We start from the raw sequence: 20,072 nt of genomic DNA, 5'->3' as shown, positions 1-20,072 counted from the left end.
AATCCCAGTCTTTTTCATTCTCAGTAACAGCTTATGAAATACGACATTCCCTTCTTTGAGTTAAATGTTCATAATGTTAGAAAAAAATGGATAAAAGTCACTTAAGTATTATAGTCCAGCAAGTTTTTAATCTGGCTTGTATTAAGGACACAGTTGAAATGAAAAACTCCTCTTGTTAAAAAAGCAAAAACAATAAACCACCTATATTCATACCTTGTCAAGAAAGGTGGGGCGGTCCACGGAAGACTCTTTGGAGATTGGCGGGCGGCAGCCGAGGGGCTTGGCGGCCATTCCATTATGGTCGGTCACTCCCAGCCCACGCTTGTCCACGTCCACCTTCTTTTCCAGCAGAGCGCCTGGAGCACAACAAACAGAAGCAACGCTGTAAACAAAACAAGTGAGTGCTGAGCACAAGACAGGCACCAGCTAAGACCTCAAGGAGGGATGGAGACCCTCCATCCCTTCAAACACAGGGAAGCCAGGGGCAGAGAGAGCCCTTGCTTTGCTAGGGCTGAGCCCGGCAAGGGGCTGCCAAGGATTCACAGCAAGGGGATGGGGGTTGGCCCCAGGCACCCTTCCGTGGCTCCTGCAGTCTGTGATCTGGCCCTGCCGCCCTCTGCCCTCTCCGCAGCAGCCACACCAGCCACTGCTGGCCCTCAGGGGCTCAGCTTGTCCTCTCCCCTGGGATGCACCCCCTCCCCTAGTTTTCTACAAGACTTGCTTCCTCATTTCGGGTGGGCTCAATGGTTGCTTTCTTACAGGGGCCTTCCCGATTATTCTGTCTGCAAAAGATCCTCTCCTACTTCATGGCCACGCCTCTCCATTCACCGAGTCCTGTATCTGCAAGGATTCTTCCAGATGTGGGGGATACAATACTGTGCAAAACAGACACTGTTTCTGTTCTTACGGCTCTATTGGCTTAATGACTAGTGTGTGTTTGGCCCACCCTAACTCTGTCCTTACTCCACAGTTAGAATTCACCTGTCGCAGCACACGCTGCTCTGTCCCGCCCTGGCAGTTTGCACCACACGTTGTCACACGTGCACGGTTAGACAGTCTGCAGTCTATCCTCATTATTCATGAATTCTGTATTCGTAAAACTGGCCTACTTGCTAAAATTTGTAACCCCCAAATCAGTAATTGTGGCACTTTTGTGGTTATTTGTGGACACGTGCAGATTGGCAAAAAAATGTGAGTTGCCCAAGTTCCCAGTTCAGGTTGAACCTCAGATATCAGGTTGTAAAGAAGTGTCCTTTTTGTGGTCCATTTATTGCCAGGCTTTTCGTATTTCTGTGCTTTCTGTAGTGATTCTGGTGTTTAAAATGGTCCCCCTGTGTGGTGCTGAGGTGCTGTCTCGTGTTTCTAAGCTCAAGAAGGCAGTAAAGCGCCTTACAGAGGAAATATGTGTCAAGTAAGCTTCATGTAGGCATGAGTTAAAGCACTGTTGGCCCTGAGTTCAATGATCATGAATCAATGATACGGTACATCCGAAAAAATTCACTGACCCGTATGTGCGGCTGCTCAGCAAGTACTCAAGTAACATCTGGGCATGTGACAGAGCTATGGAAAAGAGGCTAAATTTGCGGATTCATGAGATGATGACTAGGAAGTGTGGTGGATGGCATTGTTATGAGTCTGAAAGCCAAATAAATTTATGGTCACATTATCCAGGGTCAGAAAAATGTTACACCCTTCTTGGCTAATATATCAATATTAAATAAGGTGTCTTGAAACAGAAAAACATATAAAACAAGGTTATATATTGATTGGTTGACAAAAATGTTGTGAGCAGAGGCTCACAGGAACCCAACCCTGTATGTCTCCTAGGAGCACTGGTTCAGCATTCGTTAATTCAGTGTTTGTGGTGACTTTATAGAACATAACTACCAAGAAAATAAGAATCGACTCTATTTAAATGTAAATATTCAACATTATTATTAAAGCAGCTCCAGAACTAGGGTTGCTTGTTCCTTGACCGAAAATCTTATCTCTCAACAACAGTTGGTGCTCAGCCAGCTGGGTAACGCTTCTGCTGGCCCCTAGGCAAGTCCACTCTGGGGCAAGGCAAGAGGGATGCACTCAGTGTCCACTGAAGTCTAGTGTGTGGTTCCAGTGTCTCTCAGAGTGTCATTATTACCTTCCCTCAAAACATATGGGAAAATATGAGAAAAGCCAACATCCTTCAAATATGGCATTGGCGATTCAGCTCCAAAGTCCGCTAATCCCAAGAGGCTCCCTCTGTGGTTCCAGCTTGTTGTGCGGTTACCCCTTCACCGTGGCCTGGTCCTGTCTACCCAGGACATGTTAACCATTAAACCATGACTACAATCAAATGCTTCTGGAAAGTAGAACTTCACAGCTGGGTACCTTTTTAAAAAGGATGTTGTATGACTTACTCATGGCCTGATCAAGATTCATATTGTTACTCTTCAAGGCCTCCTCAGCTGGCTCTCTCTGTGTAGGAAAACAGAGTTTTCATCAGTGCACGTTAATTAACAAAAGGAAAGCTTACAAACAGTTTAATCACTATCAACTTAAAGACATAGTTATTAGGTTTTGGAACTGGAAATACATTTCTTCACTGTTGAGGTTAGAGACAACGTCTTTTGAATTAAAAATACTTGTAATAAGAAAATGTATTGACTTGATTTTCAAAGTAAAGCCCTTATATTTAACACTTTGGAAACAAAATGCAGAGTGACAGTAAAACCTTGTAAGTACTCCTAAAATCATTTTCATTTTTTAAAAATGTAACTGTTAGTATTATTTTTGTAGAGATAGGTTCTCTCCATGTTGCCCTGGCTGGTCTCAAACTCCTGGGCTCAAGTGGTTCTCCTGCCTCGGGCTCCCAAAGTGTTGGGATTACAGGTGGGAGCCACTGTGTCTGGTCCCAAAATCATTCTGTACAACACTGAATAGCACTGATTCCATAAAGATGCAATCTGTGCCAAGACAGCAGGGCCACAGACAAGGACACCTGCCATGAGGACAGGATGCTCTCCTAGGACAGGATTCCTGTCCCAGTGAGGCCCATCTCCATGCCTCTCTCTAGTCCCAGAAACTATTTCAGTCACTGTCGGAGTGCAGAGCTGCTTTTCGCTTCATCGACTCTAGGCTCTATCATCAACAACTTTTCTCTAAGAAACAGAAAAACAAAACAAGTAGATTCATTTTGATAATTTATGACTGGAACACCGTACTCTCAGGGGATGATCAAAGCCGCTAGGGTGCCACGATAACTGAGACAGTATAAATCAGGACACGCTGAGGCCACCGTGAACCTCTTGGCCACTCACACAGGCAGAGCCTGGGCCACCAACACAATGCCCTGCCCATGCAGAGGGCCTGTGCCCAGTGTGAAGGATGGGGTTCCTCCGCTACATGGAGGCCATTCTGGACTCATTCTTTTAGAAGCATCTACGGTAATTGAAAGATAAACACTAATTTGAATAAGGATTTTGAAAGAAGGCACATGAAGGGAATACATGGTGAATATGGGCGACATCCCTTGTCATCTGAACTGCCATCCAATCTCAGGAATTGAACAGACTGTGGTATTTTCAGGGGAACGCCCTACAATATGAATTCTCCCTACATATGACTGGAAACTTAGGAACTAAGTAGGTCTGGTTAGGATACTTTTTCTGGATATGAAACCTTAGTACTTTACAGCAAGTTTTCTTTTGTGATCTCTGTCAATATACTCTATACACTAATGAAATTCATGTTTAATTATAAATTAAAAGTAAACATAAAACTGTATAAACCAATGAAAATTAAAAATCACACAGCATTTTCCGGCTGGGCATAGTGACTCATGCCTGTAATCCCAGCACTTTGGGAGGCCGAGGCGGGCAGATTGCTTGAGCCCAGGAGTTCAAGACCAGCCGGGCCAACACAGTGAAGCCTCGTCTCTACCAAAAATACAAAAATTAGCCGAGCACGGTGGCTCACGCCTGTAGTCCCAGCTCTACCCGGGAGGCTGAGACAGGAGGATTGCTTGATCACACCACTGCACTGCAGCCTAGGTGCCAGAGCAAGACCCTGTCTCCAAAAAAAAAGCATTTTCTATTCTAGGAAAAGGCTCTCACACCCTTTTTGATAGAAATTATGTGGGTCTTTGCTGTAGTTCAAAGCAATGATCTCTAACCCAAACTACCCAGGTAAAAGGGAGATTTAAGAGTTAGATGATGTCAATATCTCATTTCTCAAATAATCTTGGTGCCTTCTGAAACACACAACAAACATGGAGAGGAAACAATGAGGGCATTTCATTTCGGGAAGCATAGTGGGTAGCAGGAAAATACGACGCCAGTTACCGGGAAGCCCATGTCTGTGAGTTGTTTGATCAGCCGGCTCATGATCCAGGCCTCATCCTGCTTGCCAGACGTCTTCATGCCCTGGAACAAAGTGTGGGAAAGGGGGAAGTCCATGAGCTACATTTTAATGCATTTCTTCCAGAAATGGGAGACAGCCTAAATTCAGGGTCATTTAAAAGTCACAGGATCTTTTTGTATTAACGTTGAATAATGCTGTATTCCAGAAACTCCCTAACAGTATTTCGTGGCTACTGCTATGGAAAGCATCAAGGTACATTTGCAGGTTGGTATATATGTGCAGTTTATGAACTTAAAGAAAGCAAGATAATTATTTCTCTTTCCCAGATAATTAATTTAGTTTATCACAAATATACACTACTTTTACTACCCAATAATCCTAAGTGCTCCCTTGAACACAGCCCTATGTGAAGTTTACTAAAAATTAACACAGTTTTTGCCCTTTTCTAAGCTTTATTCTGAAAAATGATAAAATGAGGGGGTTTATTCCAATGAATAAAGAGGCAGCAAGAAGAAAGGATGAAACAACCTGTTAATTTTATTAACTATTTGTTACTTATAGCTCATAGGGTACAGAAAAGGAATAAGGAGGAAAATGTCAGTGAAGGAGAGGATGAGGAAAAAGGTCAGCTACAGAAAGAGCAGTGCGGGTGAGGGAGGGCACGGCACCACAGATGAGCCAAGAGGCTTCTCAATAACTTCTCTCTGAGCCTATAAATGCAAAGGTTCTAATGATGCATTATTACAATATGAAAAAAAATCCCCTTCTAAAAATGCTCTTCGTAGTGTTTTTCACAATTGAGCCTGCCACAGCTATATCATGGAGCACATGGAGCTCTATAAACAAACAGGCTTTCTTTCCTCAAGGAACTAGCTTATTTTGGGGCTATTTTAATCATTACTATGCTGCCAGAGCCAGATTAGTCAAGATTTTAATTTACCAATTTGGTATTTTTGGTCCCATGATTAACTGGATTATTTGCCAGCCCAACTGTAAAAAGGATTCTTTTTGATGTCTGTAATCACTTCTACTCCTCATGAGCGGAGAGCTCTGATTTTAGTTTCTGATTTCTGCTGATTATTAACTGAATGCTTTTTTAAACTACATTTTTTTGAACATGAATACATTCACACGATTCAAAAGTATAAACGAGGTATAAAGAAAGTTTTCCTTTCATGCCACCCCATTTGCTTAGTTCCTGTTCTCTCCAAGAGGCACTACTCATAGCTGTTTCTTATTTGCCCTTCCAGAGAATTTAGAACATTCTGTAGAAGCTGATACACTACGTGTGCATGCATGCATACACACACTCACATACACACACACACAACTTGTTTTCTTCCTCCTACCCCACAAAATAGGGTGTGTGCTGTACATGTTTTTCTATACCTTGCTTTTCATTTAACAATGTACTTTAGTGATCTTTTCATATCAATACATAGATAGAATTTCCTTTTAGTTTTGTATAATGTAGAAGTGACATAATTAACTTGTTACTCCATCAATGTACATATAAACTATTGTTATCTTTTTACTACAAAAATGCTGCAATACAAAACTGTATAAATGCCACAAAGTGAGACTCTGTCTCTACAGAAAAAATAAAAAATAAAATTAGTTGGGCAGAGTGGCATGCACCTGTAGACCCAGCTACTCAGGAGGCTGAGGCAGGAGGACAATTCGAGCCCAGGAGTTCAAGGTTGTACTCCAGCCTAGGTGACACAGCAAGACTCTGTCTCTAAAAAAATTTTTTTAAATAAAAAAAACAAAATGTTGGCTTTCTGTGGGTCTGAGAGATGAAAAATGGCAGGCGTCTCTGAGTGCTGTCTGGAACTGCACTGCCTTCCTGTGAGTCCGTGTCTAGGAGCCACTGGTGCTCCTTCTCTGTGGACCAGCTACTCTTCACATCCTGTGCTCCTTCTTCTACTGGGTTTCTGGTTGATTTTTTTTTTAAATCAGTTTCTAGGACTTCATGTATCAGGGGATCGGCCCTCTCTATGATATGAGTTATAAACACATTTTTCCAGTTTGCTATTTTTCTTTTGACTTTGATTATGGTATTTTCTGTCATGTACAGTTTTTACATTTATCTACTGACACAAAAACATTTTATTTTATGGCTTTTAGATTTTGGTCATAGTTAGGCCTCTCTGACTCCAAAGTTGTTTTTAATGTTCTTTCACATTTTCATATTTCTAATATTTAAATTTGTGACCTACTTGAAGTTCAGTCATGCTGAATGTGGACTGAATTGGAGAGTCATCTAGAAAAAAATGAGATACACGTCTCATGTAGCTCATGTATATATGAGATGTGTATCTCAGTTTTTTCTAGATGACTGCCCATTTGTGTCTTTTTTTTGAGAGGGAGTCTCGCTCTGTCGCCCAAGCTGGAGTGCAGTGAGGCGATCTTGGCTCACTGCAACTGCAACTTCTGCCTCCCAGGTTTAAGCAATTCTCTTGCCTCAGCCTCCCAAGTAGCTGGGATTACAGGCGCCCACCATCACGCCCAGCTAATTTTTGTATTTTTAGTAGAGATGGGGTTTCACCATGTTGGCCAAGCTGGACTCGAACTCCTGACCTCAAGTGATCCACCCACTTTGGCCACCCAAAGTGCCGGGATTACAGGTGTGAGCCACTGTGCCCGGCCTGCCCATCTGTTTTAAGACTTCTTAACCATCTGTCTCAAACTTTTTGGTCTCAGGACCCTATAATACTCTCTTAGAGACTGAAGATCCCAAAGAACTTCTGTTTATATGAGTTGTGTCTATTGCTATTTACTGTATTAGAAATAAAAACTGAGAAAATTTAAAAATATAATTTTGCTTAAAAATAATAAAGTCATTACACATTAACCTAACATTTTAAAATAAAAAGTAATTAATTTTTCATGAGAAGGGTGGCATTGTTTTGCCTTTTGGCAAATCTCTCTGTCTGGCTTAAGAGAAATGGCTGGATTTTCATGTCTGTTTCTGCACATTCTCTGCTATAATAAAGATCTCTGGACACCTTTACCCTATACTGGAGAGAGACTTCAAATGAAAAAGACAGTCTTAGTACTGGCATGATAACAGTTGTGACCTTGCTTACTCCCCTGAAAGGGTCTCTGGGACCTCCAAGGGTCCTAAGACTACTTTGAGAACCTCAGGTCTATCTTTTTGTCTGATTAACTGGATACTGCAATGTGTCTGAAGTACCTTTGGTTTTCAGGGTGTACCATCATTAAGAGTGTTGTACTTACCTTTTGAAGTCCTTTTTTGGGGGCGTTCCCCCAGGAACTGCAGGAGGAGGTGCTTTCTTGGGAAGCAGCATTATTCCACACGTCCCCTTCTTCATCCTCCCACTGGCTGGTACTGAGGTTCATTTCATCCCCACCACTGCCCCAGCCTTCTTGCATAGATTTTGAAGCTAGAAATAGAGCAAACATGAACTTATCAAATTCATGTCCCTAACGCAGACAATGCTTCCACTGTAACATATAATTTAGGGGTCGTGGGACAAATGATGCATTGTAATCAACCTATTTATGCCTTCATTTCTCCCAGATCTCAGAATTGAATTTCTCCCACTACATATGTAAATAAACATGTATATGTATGTAATTTTTCCTTCAAACATCAGCTATTTGTACTCTGTGCTGTTCTAAACTTCCTTAACCAACTACAGATCATTCTGAAACATAAACATGCTAAGAATAAATCCTGGGGCCACCAGGGAAGGTGGCAATCTCTACATGGTATGAAAAGACTACAGAAATGTAGACGCCTAAAACATTTCATTGTCCTGTGTGGTTTTTAAAATTTGTAGGTTTTTTTCTTTTTTTTTTGAAAGAAAAACCTGTTGCCCGGATTAGAGTATAGTAGTGCAATCACAGCTCACTGCAACCTCAAACTCCTGGGCTCAAGTGATCCTCCTGCCTCAGCCTCTCGAGTAGCTAGGACTACAGGCATGTGCCACCACATCCAGCTAATTTTTTTTTTCTTTTTAATAGAGATGGGGTCTCACTATGTTGCCCAGGCTGGTCTCAAACTCTTGGGCTCAAGTAGTCCTCCTGCCTCGGCATCCCAAAGTGTCGGGATTACAGGCATGAGCCATCACAAGTGGCAGGAAAATTTGTATATGGGATGCTTCATAAATCTGTATCTCATCCTTGCATAGGAACCATGCTAATCTTCTCTGTATTGTTCCAATTTTAGTACATGTGCTGCTGAAATGAGCACCTCTGTCTGATTCTTAATCACTGCTTGATCCACACCTGTGAGCATTAAGTCACACAGACCAGAGCTTCTCAAACCTGTCCACTCGTGACAGTCAGCTGGATCATGTGAAGTCTGGCAGGCCTGAGGTTGGGCCCGACAGGCTGCATTCCTAACAAGCTCGCAGGAGATGCTTACAGACTAGCAGGATGGAGGCCTTAGGCAGATGGAGCTACAAAGTGACTATTGAGTTTCCACTTCAGATATTATTTTTTCCTCCTATCTTAAAATACAAAGTGATTTTTGGTATCAAAATTACCCCAAATTTTCACTTCTTGGAAGAATATGAAGAAGGGCAGGCAAAGACTAGGTAATAGCACAGTTAGCTGGGTCTTTAATGAAGGCTGATAAACATATAGAATAGGCACATAACTGTGCCTCCAAGGACAAATTCTCAAAATAGAACACACTGCCTCAAAATGGCACATGAATCTAAATACTCAGAAATTCTCTTATCCTTTAGGTTTGTAACAAAAAGTAATATAAACGGAATACTTTGAGCAGAGTGGTGGCTATATGGAACATACTATCGAGTATTAGCAAAAAAACAAAAACAAAAACAAAAAAAACCCCACAAAATACAAAACCAATAAAGTTGCATTTTAAGATCTAGGACATCTAATAATGTCCAAAGAAAAGATGAAGCTTCTGCAGTTATGAGAACAACGAATTTTTTTTTTTTTTTTTGAGATGGAGTCTCTGTCTCCCAGGCTAGAGTCCAGTGGTCTGATCTTGGCTCACTGCAACCTCTGCCTCCCGGGTTCAAGCGATTCTCCTGCCTCAGCCTCCTGAGTAGCTGGGATTAGAGGCGCTCGTCACTATGTCCGGCTAATTTTTGTATTTTTAGTAGAGATGGGGTTTCACCTTGTTGGCCAGGCTGGTTTTGAACTCCTGACCTCAGGTGGTCCACCCACCTCGGCCTCCCAAAGTGCTGAGATTACAGGCGTGAGCTACCATGCCCAGCCAGAATTAATTTTAATATCAGATTTAAATCAGTAATCTTATGCTCATGTTAATATTACAAATATCACATTGCAAAACACCCATATAAGAATTCCACTTGGTATACACAATCTGGACATTTATAAGGATACTTATTACCTGCATATTTGCTACACTTTCAGAAAATGGGAGGAAAATGTATCTTTCTTTAATTTTTTCAAGTTGTTTAAGTATAAACAACTTGAAAACAAACATGGCAAATTCCACACACAGTGGAATTCTGTTGACAAGATGAAAGCAGGGCAATACGACAAGATGCGTTAGGCTGCTGTGAGGTAATACATATTTTCAAAAACTAATCTCAAGAAGATGACATGCTTTATCTATATTGCTCAGTGAAATAGCAGGTTTAAAATACTTAATGTGGCAGGTGCAAGAATACTGCTGAAGTAATGTGGGTATTACCAAGAGAATCAAACATAATATGCTGGGTTGCTTTGACTCTAGCATTTATTTGTATTATTATAAAAGGAGGGCATGGACATCTCTTAAAAGCTCCTTCGTGTTCATGTATCAGGCATGGCAAATATTTTATAATCTTGGCATTTTTTTTTCCTTTTTTAAGAGATGGGGTCTTGCTCTATTGCCCAGGCTGGATGCAGTGGTACAATCATGGCTCACTGCAGTCTTAACCTCCCGGGCTCAAGCAATTCTCCCACCATAGCCTCCCGAATAGCTGGGATTCCAGGCGTGTGCCACCATGCCCGGCTAATTTTTCAATTTTTTTTTGTAGTGACAAGGTCTCACTATGCTGCCCAGGCTGGTCTCAAACTCCTGGGCTCAAGCGATCCTCCTGCCCTGGCCTCCCAAAGTGTTGGGATTATAGGTGTAAGGCACTGTGCTTGGCCAAGATTTTTGGTTTGTAGTTAAAGTGCAAATATAATGAGGAAAGTATCCTAAAACTCTAATCTTTAAAATTCAATATGTTGAGTCATTTCCAAATTGCCAGATCAGGGCAAGCAGGATGCTAGGCTTACCTGGTTTGCACAGGGCTGAGGCAGCAACAGGTGCACCAGCTCTTCCAAATGCCACCGGCGGCTCGGTAGGGTGATCTCCCCACCCGCTGCCACTGCTGGGTGGCTTCCCCCATGCTGCTGTGCCATTATCCACCAGGGTAGAAGGGGAGGATGGTTCTCCCCAAGAGTTTTCAGTCTTTGAGTGAACATTAGGCATTTCTCCCCAGCCTGATGAAACTGAAAAAGGTTCCAAAGGGTAGAGAAAATAATGAAAGTGCATCAGAGAAAAGTAAAAATATAATTCAGTTTTCAATTTCAAAATAATTTCAAGACAATCTATCCTTAGAATAGCCTTTAGGAGAAAATTTAAAGGAGGCAAATGTATTACCTGTAATCAGATTTGTTTAGCTTTGTGTTTTAAAATTTTTATTCATTTATTTTTGTTTAGAGATTCGGACTCGTTATGTTGCCCAGGCTGCCCTCAACTCCTGGGCTCACTCAATCCTCCTGAGCAGCTGGGACTACTGGGGCGTGTCACTGCACATGGCTTGTTTGGCTTCTTAAAACTGGTCAGATGCAGTGGCTCATGCCTGTAATTCCAGCACTTTGGGAGTCAGGTGGATTACTTAAGGTCAGGAGTTCAAGACCAGCCTGGCCAACATGGTGAAACACTGTCACTACTAAAAATACAAAAATTTAGCTGGATACGGTGGTGTGCACTTGTAATCCGAGCTATTAGGGAGGCTGAGGCAGGAGAATCTCTTGAACCCGGGAACCAAGTAGTTAAGTTTTGCAAAGTCCTAAGTTATACTTTTGGTAACCCGGGAAGCAGAGGTTGCAGTGAGCCAAGATTGTGCCACTGCACTCTAGCCTGGGCGACAGAGCAAGAATCTGTCTCAAAAAATGAAAAAATAAAAAATTGCCATTTTCTAACTCCTGACCTCTACCTATTTTCAACTTTAAAAGTCCATTAAACGTTAAAGCCTATTCAATTGTCAGCATTTGCAACATAGTAGGGTTTAAAAGAATAGTTTAAAACTATGGTTAAATAGCTTGTTTACGTCTTGTATTATATGTAATGACACAAAAGAAATCATTCTAAGAAAAATTTGTGAGTTGCAAATATATACTGAAATATTATTCTTGTTTATCTTTTGACCCATCATAGACACAGATCACCTTATCTGGGCAAAGAAACGAGAAGATGGCAGATTAAAAACATAAGGTAAAGTCATAACTGGAAAATGCAGATAGTTCCCATGGTACCATCCACAAGCTGAGATCTGAGATATCTGTCTTAGAAGGCAGAAGAGAGTTGAATTATGGATCAGAGTAGTTCCTACAGGTACTCTGGGAGGGTTTTTCAGGAACCCTTTCACTCCTTGCCAAGTCCTGTTGCAACAGCATCCTCAGGGATTGGTCCCTTGTGGAAACAGGTTAGAGATGCATATAGAAGCCTGTGGCATCACAGGTGACCCTTGACAACATGGGTGTGAACCTCAGTGATCCATTTATACACAAATTTTCTTCCACCTCCAGCACCCGAGATAGCAAGACCAAGCCCTCCCCTTCCTCCTCAGCCTGCTCCTCAACATGAAGATGATGAGGATGAAGACCTTTATGATGATCCACTTCCACCTAATGAATAGTAAATATACTTTCTCTTTACAATTAAAATTATATATTTTTTATATATATTTTTTGGAGACAGAGTCTTGCTCTGCTGCCCAGGCTGGAGTGCAGTAGCACAATCTTGGCTCACTGCAACCACCGCCTCCCGGGTTAAGGGGTTCTCATGCCTCAGTCTCCCGAGTAGCTGGGACTACAGGCAAGCAACAACATGCTGGGCTAATTTTTGAATTTTTAGTAAGGACGGGGTTTCACCATGTTAGCCAGGCTGGTCTCGAACTCCTGACCTCAAGTGATCCCCCCACTTCAGCCTCCCAAAGTGCTGGGATTACAGGCGTGAGTTACCGCACCCAGCCTTTACAATTTTCTTAATAATGTCGTCTTCCGTTCTCTAGCTTATCTTATTGTAAAAAAACTCTGAAGGCATGAAAAGTATATGTTAACTGACTACTATCAATAAGGCTTCTGGTCAAGCAGTTAAGTTTCTGGGAAGCCCTAAGTTATACTTTTGGGAACCCCTGATCCCAAACTGTTCGAGGGCCAACCGCATTATCTACAGGCACAGAAGAGGCTATGAAACCAGGCAGTAAGAAGGATTTCCCCACGCCCTTCACACTTCAGTACAAAAGACATTTTATATAGCATAGGTCAATTTTATTTTTCCAAATAAACTCAAATTCTAATCTTTTGCTTCTGCCATAAGCTCACCTGACACTGTTGATAAGTTGACAGCTTGTATCAGTTGTAATTTTCATATAGATACATTTTGCTCAGAGACAGAAATGTAAATATTTTAAGTCATAACTGTAGAAAGCATATGACTGTGTGCAAGAGAAAAACTTAACAGTATAAAATGCAAATAGTTAACCATCAATTTTACATTGTTTGGCCTCAACATGGATGTTACAATATCAATTACGAAATGTATTAATTTTCTGACTAAAAATAGCATGGAATCAGTTCCCTTGATACTCTTTATTCTACGAAAACGCAGTAAGAATGATTAATAACAAAAGGACACGCAACCTAGAAATCATTTTAAATTACAAGCTCTATGCTGAGGAATATATTATGCAAATAGTTACCAATAACAGGGGAGTTAGCCCTAACCAGTTATCGCTGGCAATTGCTAACTATAATATTACCTTTAATTACACAAAAGACAATAATATATATTGGGAGAAGTAGTTTTACAAATTGAAAGGACAAAATTAAATCAGAGACGTTAACATAGCTAATAAAAATTATCAAGGTTTTGGGAAGCTAAAATAACTTATGTGTTGCTAAAGACCAATTAGCTATAAAAATACTAATTTACTGTAGGTAATTAAATAATGAACTCACCTAGAATTTATCATCTCTAGAACTCCATCTCTTTGAGGAGGCAATATGTATTACAAATGATTTAATTCAGTCAAAACTAAGGATAAATACTAAGATTGTTATAAGCATAGTTCATTGATTTTTATAAAGAATTTTAAATTCCTCTTAAAGGCAGCAGAAATGTCTAGTGAGTATTTTCATGGAGAAGGCAAACGACTTGCAAGTATCATGTTTCAAAATCTTAGAAATGGAAGAACAATTGCTTACTCAAAAAATTAAAAAACCAAATATTTCCATTTTTATATTTATTTAATAGAGATGGGGTCTTGTTATGTTGCCTAGGCTGAAGTGCAGTGGCTGTTCTTAAGTGTGATCATAGTGCACTGCAGCCGCAAACTCCCAGATTCAAGCGATCCTCCTGCTTCTGAGTAGCTGAGATTACAGATGCCTGCCACCACACCTGGCCCAGTATTTTCATTTTCAGTTGAATCTGGCAAGACTATAATTTACCTACAATGCCATCCTAACAGAAACACTAGGATGTACCATCTGACACTCTAAAGGTTCTAGAAGAGATGCTAAAAACTGAAATGCAATAGAAAATTTTGATGCAAAACAAGTATTTTCAGCACACAGAAAATGATTTTAAGTACATAGAATTAAAATAATCTCCACTGTTAAGTGTTTATCATCAGAGTGAATTTGGCATCTTTTTGTTAATAATTTATAGGGATTCTTTTAAAGTTAGAATTGATGAGGTAGAACAAATTTCTTACATTTAAAATACTGATATTAAACTTTTAAAAATGATCCTTCAAATACTACTGCTTTTTGCAGGATATTTCTGTACTATGGGGTCTTAGAATCGTTACTTCCCTTCAATTTCTTCAAATTAACAAACAGAGATGGGGATAATAAAACACAGCCAGGATATGTAGTTTTCGTTCAATTTTAAAATATACATTCTTCATCTTTCCTTCAGAATGGAGAAAACATAGAGTGCACCTGGAAGCTGGGTATAAAAATGAGCAGCAGACGGAGAAAAGGCCAAGAAATAGGACCAAGAAACAGAGAATCTTTCTCTCACTTGTTAAGCACATCACATCTTAAGCACTACAGATAATTAAGTCAGTGGATGAAATTCTTTCCTCTATGAAATAAAAAATTAATTCTAGCTTGTTCCACAGATGCCACTTACATAGCTTTGTTAAGTGTGATGGGCAGTCCTTTTTGGGAGGAAAGGTTTAGTTAAAAAGTGGCCAATTGTAATTAATTAAGAGTATATGATAAAGGACTAGGCCAGGCAGGGTGGCTCACTTGAGGTGGATCACTTGAGGCCAGGAGTTCGAGACCAGCCTAGCCAACATGCTGGCACACACCTGTAGTACCCACTACTCAGGAGGCTGAGGCACGAGAATTGCTTGACCCTGGGAGGTGGAGGTTGCAGTGAGCTGAGATCGTTCCACTGCACTCCAGCTTGGGCGAGAGAGCGACAGAGTTGAGACTCTGTCTCAAAAAAAAAAAAAAAAAAAAAGATAAAGGATTAAAAATGCAATCGATCAGGCATTTATTGAGTGCTTGCTATGTGCTTGGCTTTTTAAGGTACTGACCTAAATATTAATGAGATGAGATTTTTTACTCATACCAATGGCCTTTAAACGTAATGTAAATTTGCTGTGATGGCTGGTTGGGTACCTGCTTATGGAGGAACAGAGCAGAATTGATAGCTGCAAGATCAATAAAACTTTCTTATCTGAAATCAAGATGTGTCTTTATACAGTGAAACTTTATATAGAAGAGTTTGTCCATTATACAAGAGTATAGTCAGATGGCAAAGTATCCTACTTTTCTGAAAGCCTTTGTGGTGGGCATTTTACACTTCCATTCCAAAGTCAGGGGACTCTGTTTGAGGGTTACAGATTTGGGGTCCTTTCTAGAAGCTGACCACGGGCGTCGAGCTGCACAGTAACTTCCCAGAACAGCTTCTTCTGCCTGCCTTATTGAGTCATCACGTGGAGTAAGTATTAGAAAAGGAAAAGCATCTTATATAGTTTTGATTTCATGACACTAATACAGATTTTAATGTGCTAACTCTTTCCTACCGCTATCGGTGGCGGGGGGCACACTCTATTTTCTTTTTCTTTTTTTTTTTTTTTGAGACAGGGTCTCCTGTTGTCCAGGCTGGAGTGTGGTGGTGCAACCACAGCTCACTGCAGCCTTCACCTCCCTGGGCTCTGGTGATCCTCCTGCCTCAGCCTCCTGAGTAGCTGGGACTAGAGGCATGTGCCACTATGCCCAGCTAATTTTTGTATTTTTTGTAGAGACATGGGTCTCACTAGGTTGCCCAGGTTGTTCTCAAACTCCTGGGTTCAAGCAACCCACCTGGCTCAGCCTCCCAAAGTGCTGGGATTACAGGCGTGAGCCACTGTGTCCGGCCTCACACTGTATTTTCAACTGTCTTCATCATTTATCTATTTTGAATTGAAGGTACCTAAAGCTAAGGCCTTTGCATGTGGGGTTCACATGTCTCACGCCATGGACTTGCACTAAGAATCATCTCTTCCTACTTCCATAGCAGGCTCCCAACTCCCCAGTCCTTGCTCAAGTCCAGCCCCACTTACCAAACCCCTCAAACACAAGAAAGCAAAAACAACCCAGCCAAATCCAAACCCAAGAAAAATCCCACATCCACAAAAAGCATGGATCACTCAGATCATTCCTCTTTTAGTAACTACTGCATAGTGCTTAAAATAGAATTACTTCTGGCTGCAGAGGTCAATGGGATCTATTTCTGAAGTTATGTGAAAACAGCTGAGCTGTAACAGGATCTTGCTGATTCACTCCATCTGCAGGTGACCGTCTTTTGGTGTAGTTTTTATACTAAAGAATGATAAACTTCCTAGGACAGGAGTCTGGAAGGAAGGCCACTGCTCTCTGGCTTCTGCTGCTAATGAGACTTATAGAAACAATACACGTCTCATCTTCGTAGGTAGAAGCTTCCTAAATCTAATTTTTTCCTAGTTTAGTGAATTGGAGATATGCCTCTTCCATGATTAATGCACATAACCTCTGCTTTTATATTTTATAAGATGATAATTGTTTCAGAAAACTAAGTTTTAAAGCAAATATCACCAGATTAAGTACCCACATGCAAAGTAAAGTGTGCCTCTGGCTAGAGCCTTTGCCGACTTGTAGGAGCCCACAGTGGTCACGACCAGCACAGGTGGAATACCTGCTATGGCTGAGATACATCTCTGAAGAGCTGCAAATAGGCAGCAAAATGAACACACAACAAATTCTAGACTAAGATCAGTATTAGCAGTATACTCCCTGCCAGTTTTCTGATTGGCATATGTAATGATATTTTACTTCTAGCCATAGTTGGAAGACACAATAAGATGTCACTACCCCACTGCTACTGGTTTAGCTTGGATCAACTGTATAATGGCCTTCATATTTGACTCTAAAATTATCCACATTTCAGTGAAATCTGAGTTCAGAGATGAAATCCCTGGAAGTTCTTCAATCTCATTGTTAGATTCAGAGCCAACTATGAGGCTCCGTTACTCATTAAATGGTTTCATTAATTAATATTCAATGTTCTCTTGTGTGTCTGCAAGTTGGTTTTTAAGTGTCCCAGAATATTTATGTCTGAATATGCGAGGTAATCATGTTGCTGAGTATTTTTAGGATCTGCTTTCATTCCCTTAGAACACACATAAATGCTATGTTTGCACTTTCTCCCTTTCTGCCACATCCCACTAACTGGCAAAACAGCAGACTGATTTTATGACGACTTAATAGCTTCGTATGCACAGCAGAGTGCAAGGTAGCAGGTCCTGCAATTCTGGCTCACACCAGAGACTGAGTAATTGAGGCAATGTTTGAGGAGGAGGATGTGTGCGAGCCAGTGTAGACAGCTTCACACCCTGTGTCAAGTGCGGCCTCTGGAGCCCTTCTCAGGCAGCCTACAATTTCTGATAAAAAGACAGGCACAGGGATATTTCTCTGGACTAATACTGTTGTTTTATCTCCAGAATGAACCTGAACCAGGTCCAGACAATCCAGTTTAGGAAGCTATACTGCATTTCCTAAAATACTACCAGTTTTCCTCAGGCTCACAGAAAACTAATTAATATCAACAAGCATAGGACAAAAATGATTGTACTGTAGCATTCATTCCTTTAAAACAATACACACACACACAAAATGTAATTCAGAAATCATATTTTATAAGATAGGAGAGATCAATACCCTTAAGTGGTAATGATCAACAACTTAAAACCCAAACTCTGACATAAGTGAAAATTCTATAAATTCAGCATAGGTCAACCTATGCTGAATAAAACCTAAAAACACCAACTTTAAAAATAGCAGAAACTTCATGAAGTAGTCACAAGTGGAAGGCTTTTGTCTGGGAATCCCAGTAGCTATGGAAAGCTGTGCAGGCATTCAAGCCAGTGGGCAGCATGGCCCAGCAGGTGCTAAGACTGCTGCTGCCCTTGCTGACCCTGACTGCCCAGATGGCACAGTCCCCAGAGAGGAGGGTAAGGGGCTGCCACTGGGGGTAATGCCACTCCTGCATGCTGTCACCTCTATGAAGGGAACTGGTGTGGAACTGTTACTTCTACAGGCTCAAATAATAGCTTGATCTAACAAGTTTGGAGAGTGAAAGGCTATGATTACTTGTAATTCTTAAGGGTGATGAACTTTGCTCTCACTGCAAAAGAAGGCTTAGTTCATGTCTGAGAGTTAAACATCACAGGTAATACAGGGCAGGAATAATAGTGTAGCCACTTTACGCCAGTGGTAGAAAAAGAGATTAATGTTATAAATGAAAAAAATGAACAAATAACCCCATATGTTGTGCAATATACTAAACTTAACATACTTTCAGCATGTGAGCACACTTCCACATGGAAAAAAATTTGTGTAACTTTTTATTTGTCTCTGTTAATTGGTAAAACTAGATTTGCAACTGCTCCTATAGTATTGCTACAACTACAAAGAGCACAGGCATGCACAGGCTGCAAGAATTGCAGGGGAGAACAGACTACAGAAACACTCTGTTAAGGTGTAGCAGTTACAGCACATTTTTCTTCTTTATATTTGGTGATAATACGTGCAATTTGTTTAAAAAAATCTATAAATATTTTTCATATAAAAGGGAATTATTTTGGCCCTTTTAACTGAACAAGAATGCCTTTCTCAGCGTGAAGCTCCCATGTTTTGGCTACTAAAAACCAGTTAAAAGTAGTTTCTGGGCCAGGCGCGGTGGCTCACGCCTGTAATCCCAGCACTTTGCGGGGTCGAGGCTGGCTGATCACGAGGTCAGGAGATCGAGACCATCCTGGCTAACACGGTGAAACCCCGTCTCTACTAAAAATATAAAAAAAATTAGCCGAGCATGGTGGTGGGCACCTGTAGTCCCAGCTACTCGGGAGGCTGAGGCAGGAGAATGGCGTGAACCTGGGAGGCGGAGCTTGCAGTGAGCTGAGATCGCGCCACTGCACTCCAGCCTGGGTGACAGAGCAAGACTCTGTCTCAAAAAAAAAAAAAAAAAAAAAAAAGTAGTTTCTGGGCCGGCCATGGTGGTTCATGCCTGTAATCCCAACACTTTGGGAGACTGAGGTGGGTGGATCACTTGAGGTCAGGAGTTCCAGACCAGCCTGGCCAACATGGTGAAACCCCATCTCTACTAAAAATACAAAAATTAGCCAGGCATGGTGGTGCTCGCCTGTAATCCCAGCTACTTGAGAGGCTGAGGCAGGAGAATCGCTTGAACCCGGGAGGTGGAGATTGCAGTGAGACGAGATAGTGTCACTGCACTCTAGCCCAGGCAACAGAGTGAGACTCTGCCTCAAGAAAAAAAAAAAAGTAGTTTCTGGTCAGCCATGGTGGCTCACACCTATGATCCCAACACTTTGGGAGGCCAAAGTGAGAGGACGGCTTAAGGCCAGGAGTTTGAGACCAGCCTGGGCAACACAGCAAGACTCTGTCTCTAAAAGCAAAAGTTTCTAAGGATCACGTATCAAAGGGGAGAGATCCCCCAACAAATGCAATGTGGTTCTAACCTCTGTAGGGTGTCATGGATGTAATATTTTAGAAATGTCAGCAGGTCATAGTATATATTACACATCTAAGATTTCACCATCTCCCTCCCACATATGTACCCTTGGAAAGCTACTTAATCTCCTAGGTCTCATTTGTAAAATGAGTGCGAAGGAGCTGTAAAAATTCAATGAGGTGATCCATAAAAATGCTCCATATGTGACTGCCAACCATGGCCAGACCACATTTATTGCAGGACTCCAGTGCCAGGCACAAGGCCCTCTGCAGCTCGAGCTCTTCCAGGAGTTGGCACTCAAATTGGGACTATCCACTAAGGGTGGATGTGACACGCAAGCCAATTTAAAATAGTCATGGGCTGCATAATGACGTTTTGGTCAACTGACTGCGTACAGGACAATGGTCCCCTAAGACTATATATAATGGAGATGAAAAACTCCCATCACCTAGTGACGCTGTACCCATCATAATGCAGCGGAATGCATTCCCACGTGTTTGTG

General features: G+C 41.3%; 1 protein-coding gene and 1 non-coding gene across 11 annotated transcripts in view; both read right to left on the bottom strand.

Moving 5' to 3' along the window:
• Positions 1 to 20,072, bottom strand: part of TNRC6C (trinucleotide repeat containing adaptor 6C) — a 147,882-nt gene that overhangs the window by 31,628 nt on the left and 96,182 nt on the right. For all 10 annotated transcript variants that reach the window (XM_063656544.1, XM_054456658.2, XM_063656545.1 and 7 more), the window contains exons 6-10: positions 10,573 to 10,788; positions 7,579 to 7,745; positions 4,320 to 4,400; positions 2,397 to 2,454; positions 214 to 356 (exon numbers count right to left, since the gene is read on the bottom strand). In XM_063656544.1, the coding sequence (XP_063512614.1) occupies positions 214 to 356; positions 2,397 to 2,454; positions 4,320 to 4,400; positions 7,579 to 7,745; positions 10,573 to 10,788 (665 nt within the window). The remainder of the gene's footprint in view (positions 1 to 213; positions 357 to 2,396; positions 2,455 to 4,319; positions 4,401 to 7,578; positions 7,746 to 10,572; positions 10,789 to 20,072) is intronic.
• On the bottom strand, positions 8,451 to 8,557 carry LOC129018442 (U6 spliceosomal RNA). The gene has a single exon (XR_008495272.1). It is a non-coding gene; the product is annotated as a U6 spliceosomal RNA (small nuclear RNA).

Source organism: Pongo pygmaeus, chromosome 19 (genome assembly GCF_028885625.2).
Source record: "Pongo pygmaeus isolate AG05252 chromosome 19, NHGRI_mPonPyg2-v2.0_pri, whole genome shotgun sequence".
Taxonomy (NCBI): Eukaryota; Metazoa; Chordata; class Mammalia; order Primates; family Hominidae; genus Pongo; species Pongo pygmaeus.
This window is presented reverse-complemented; position numbering and strand designations above follow the sequence as displayed.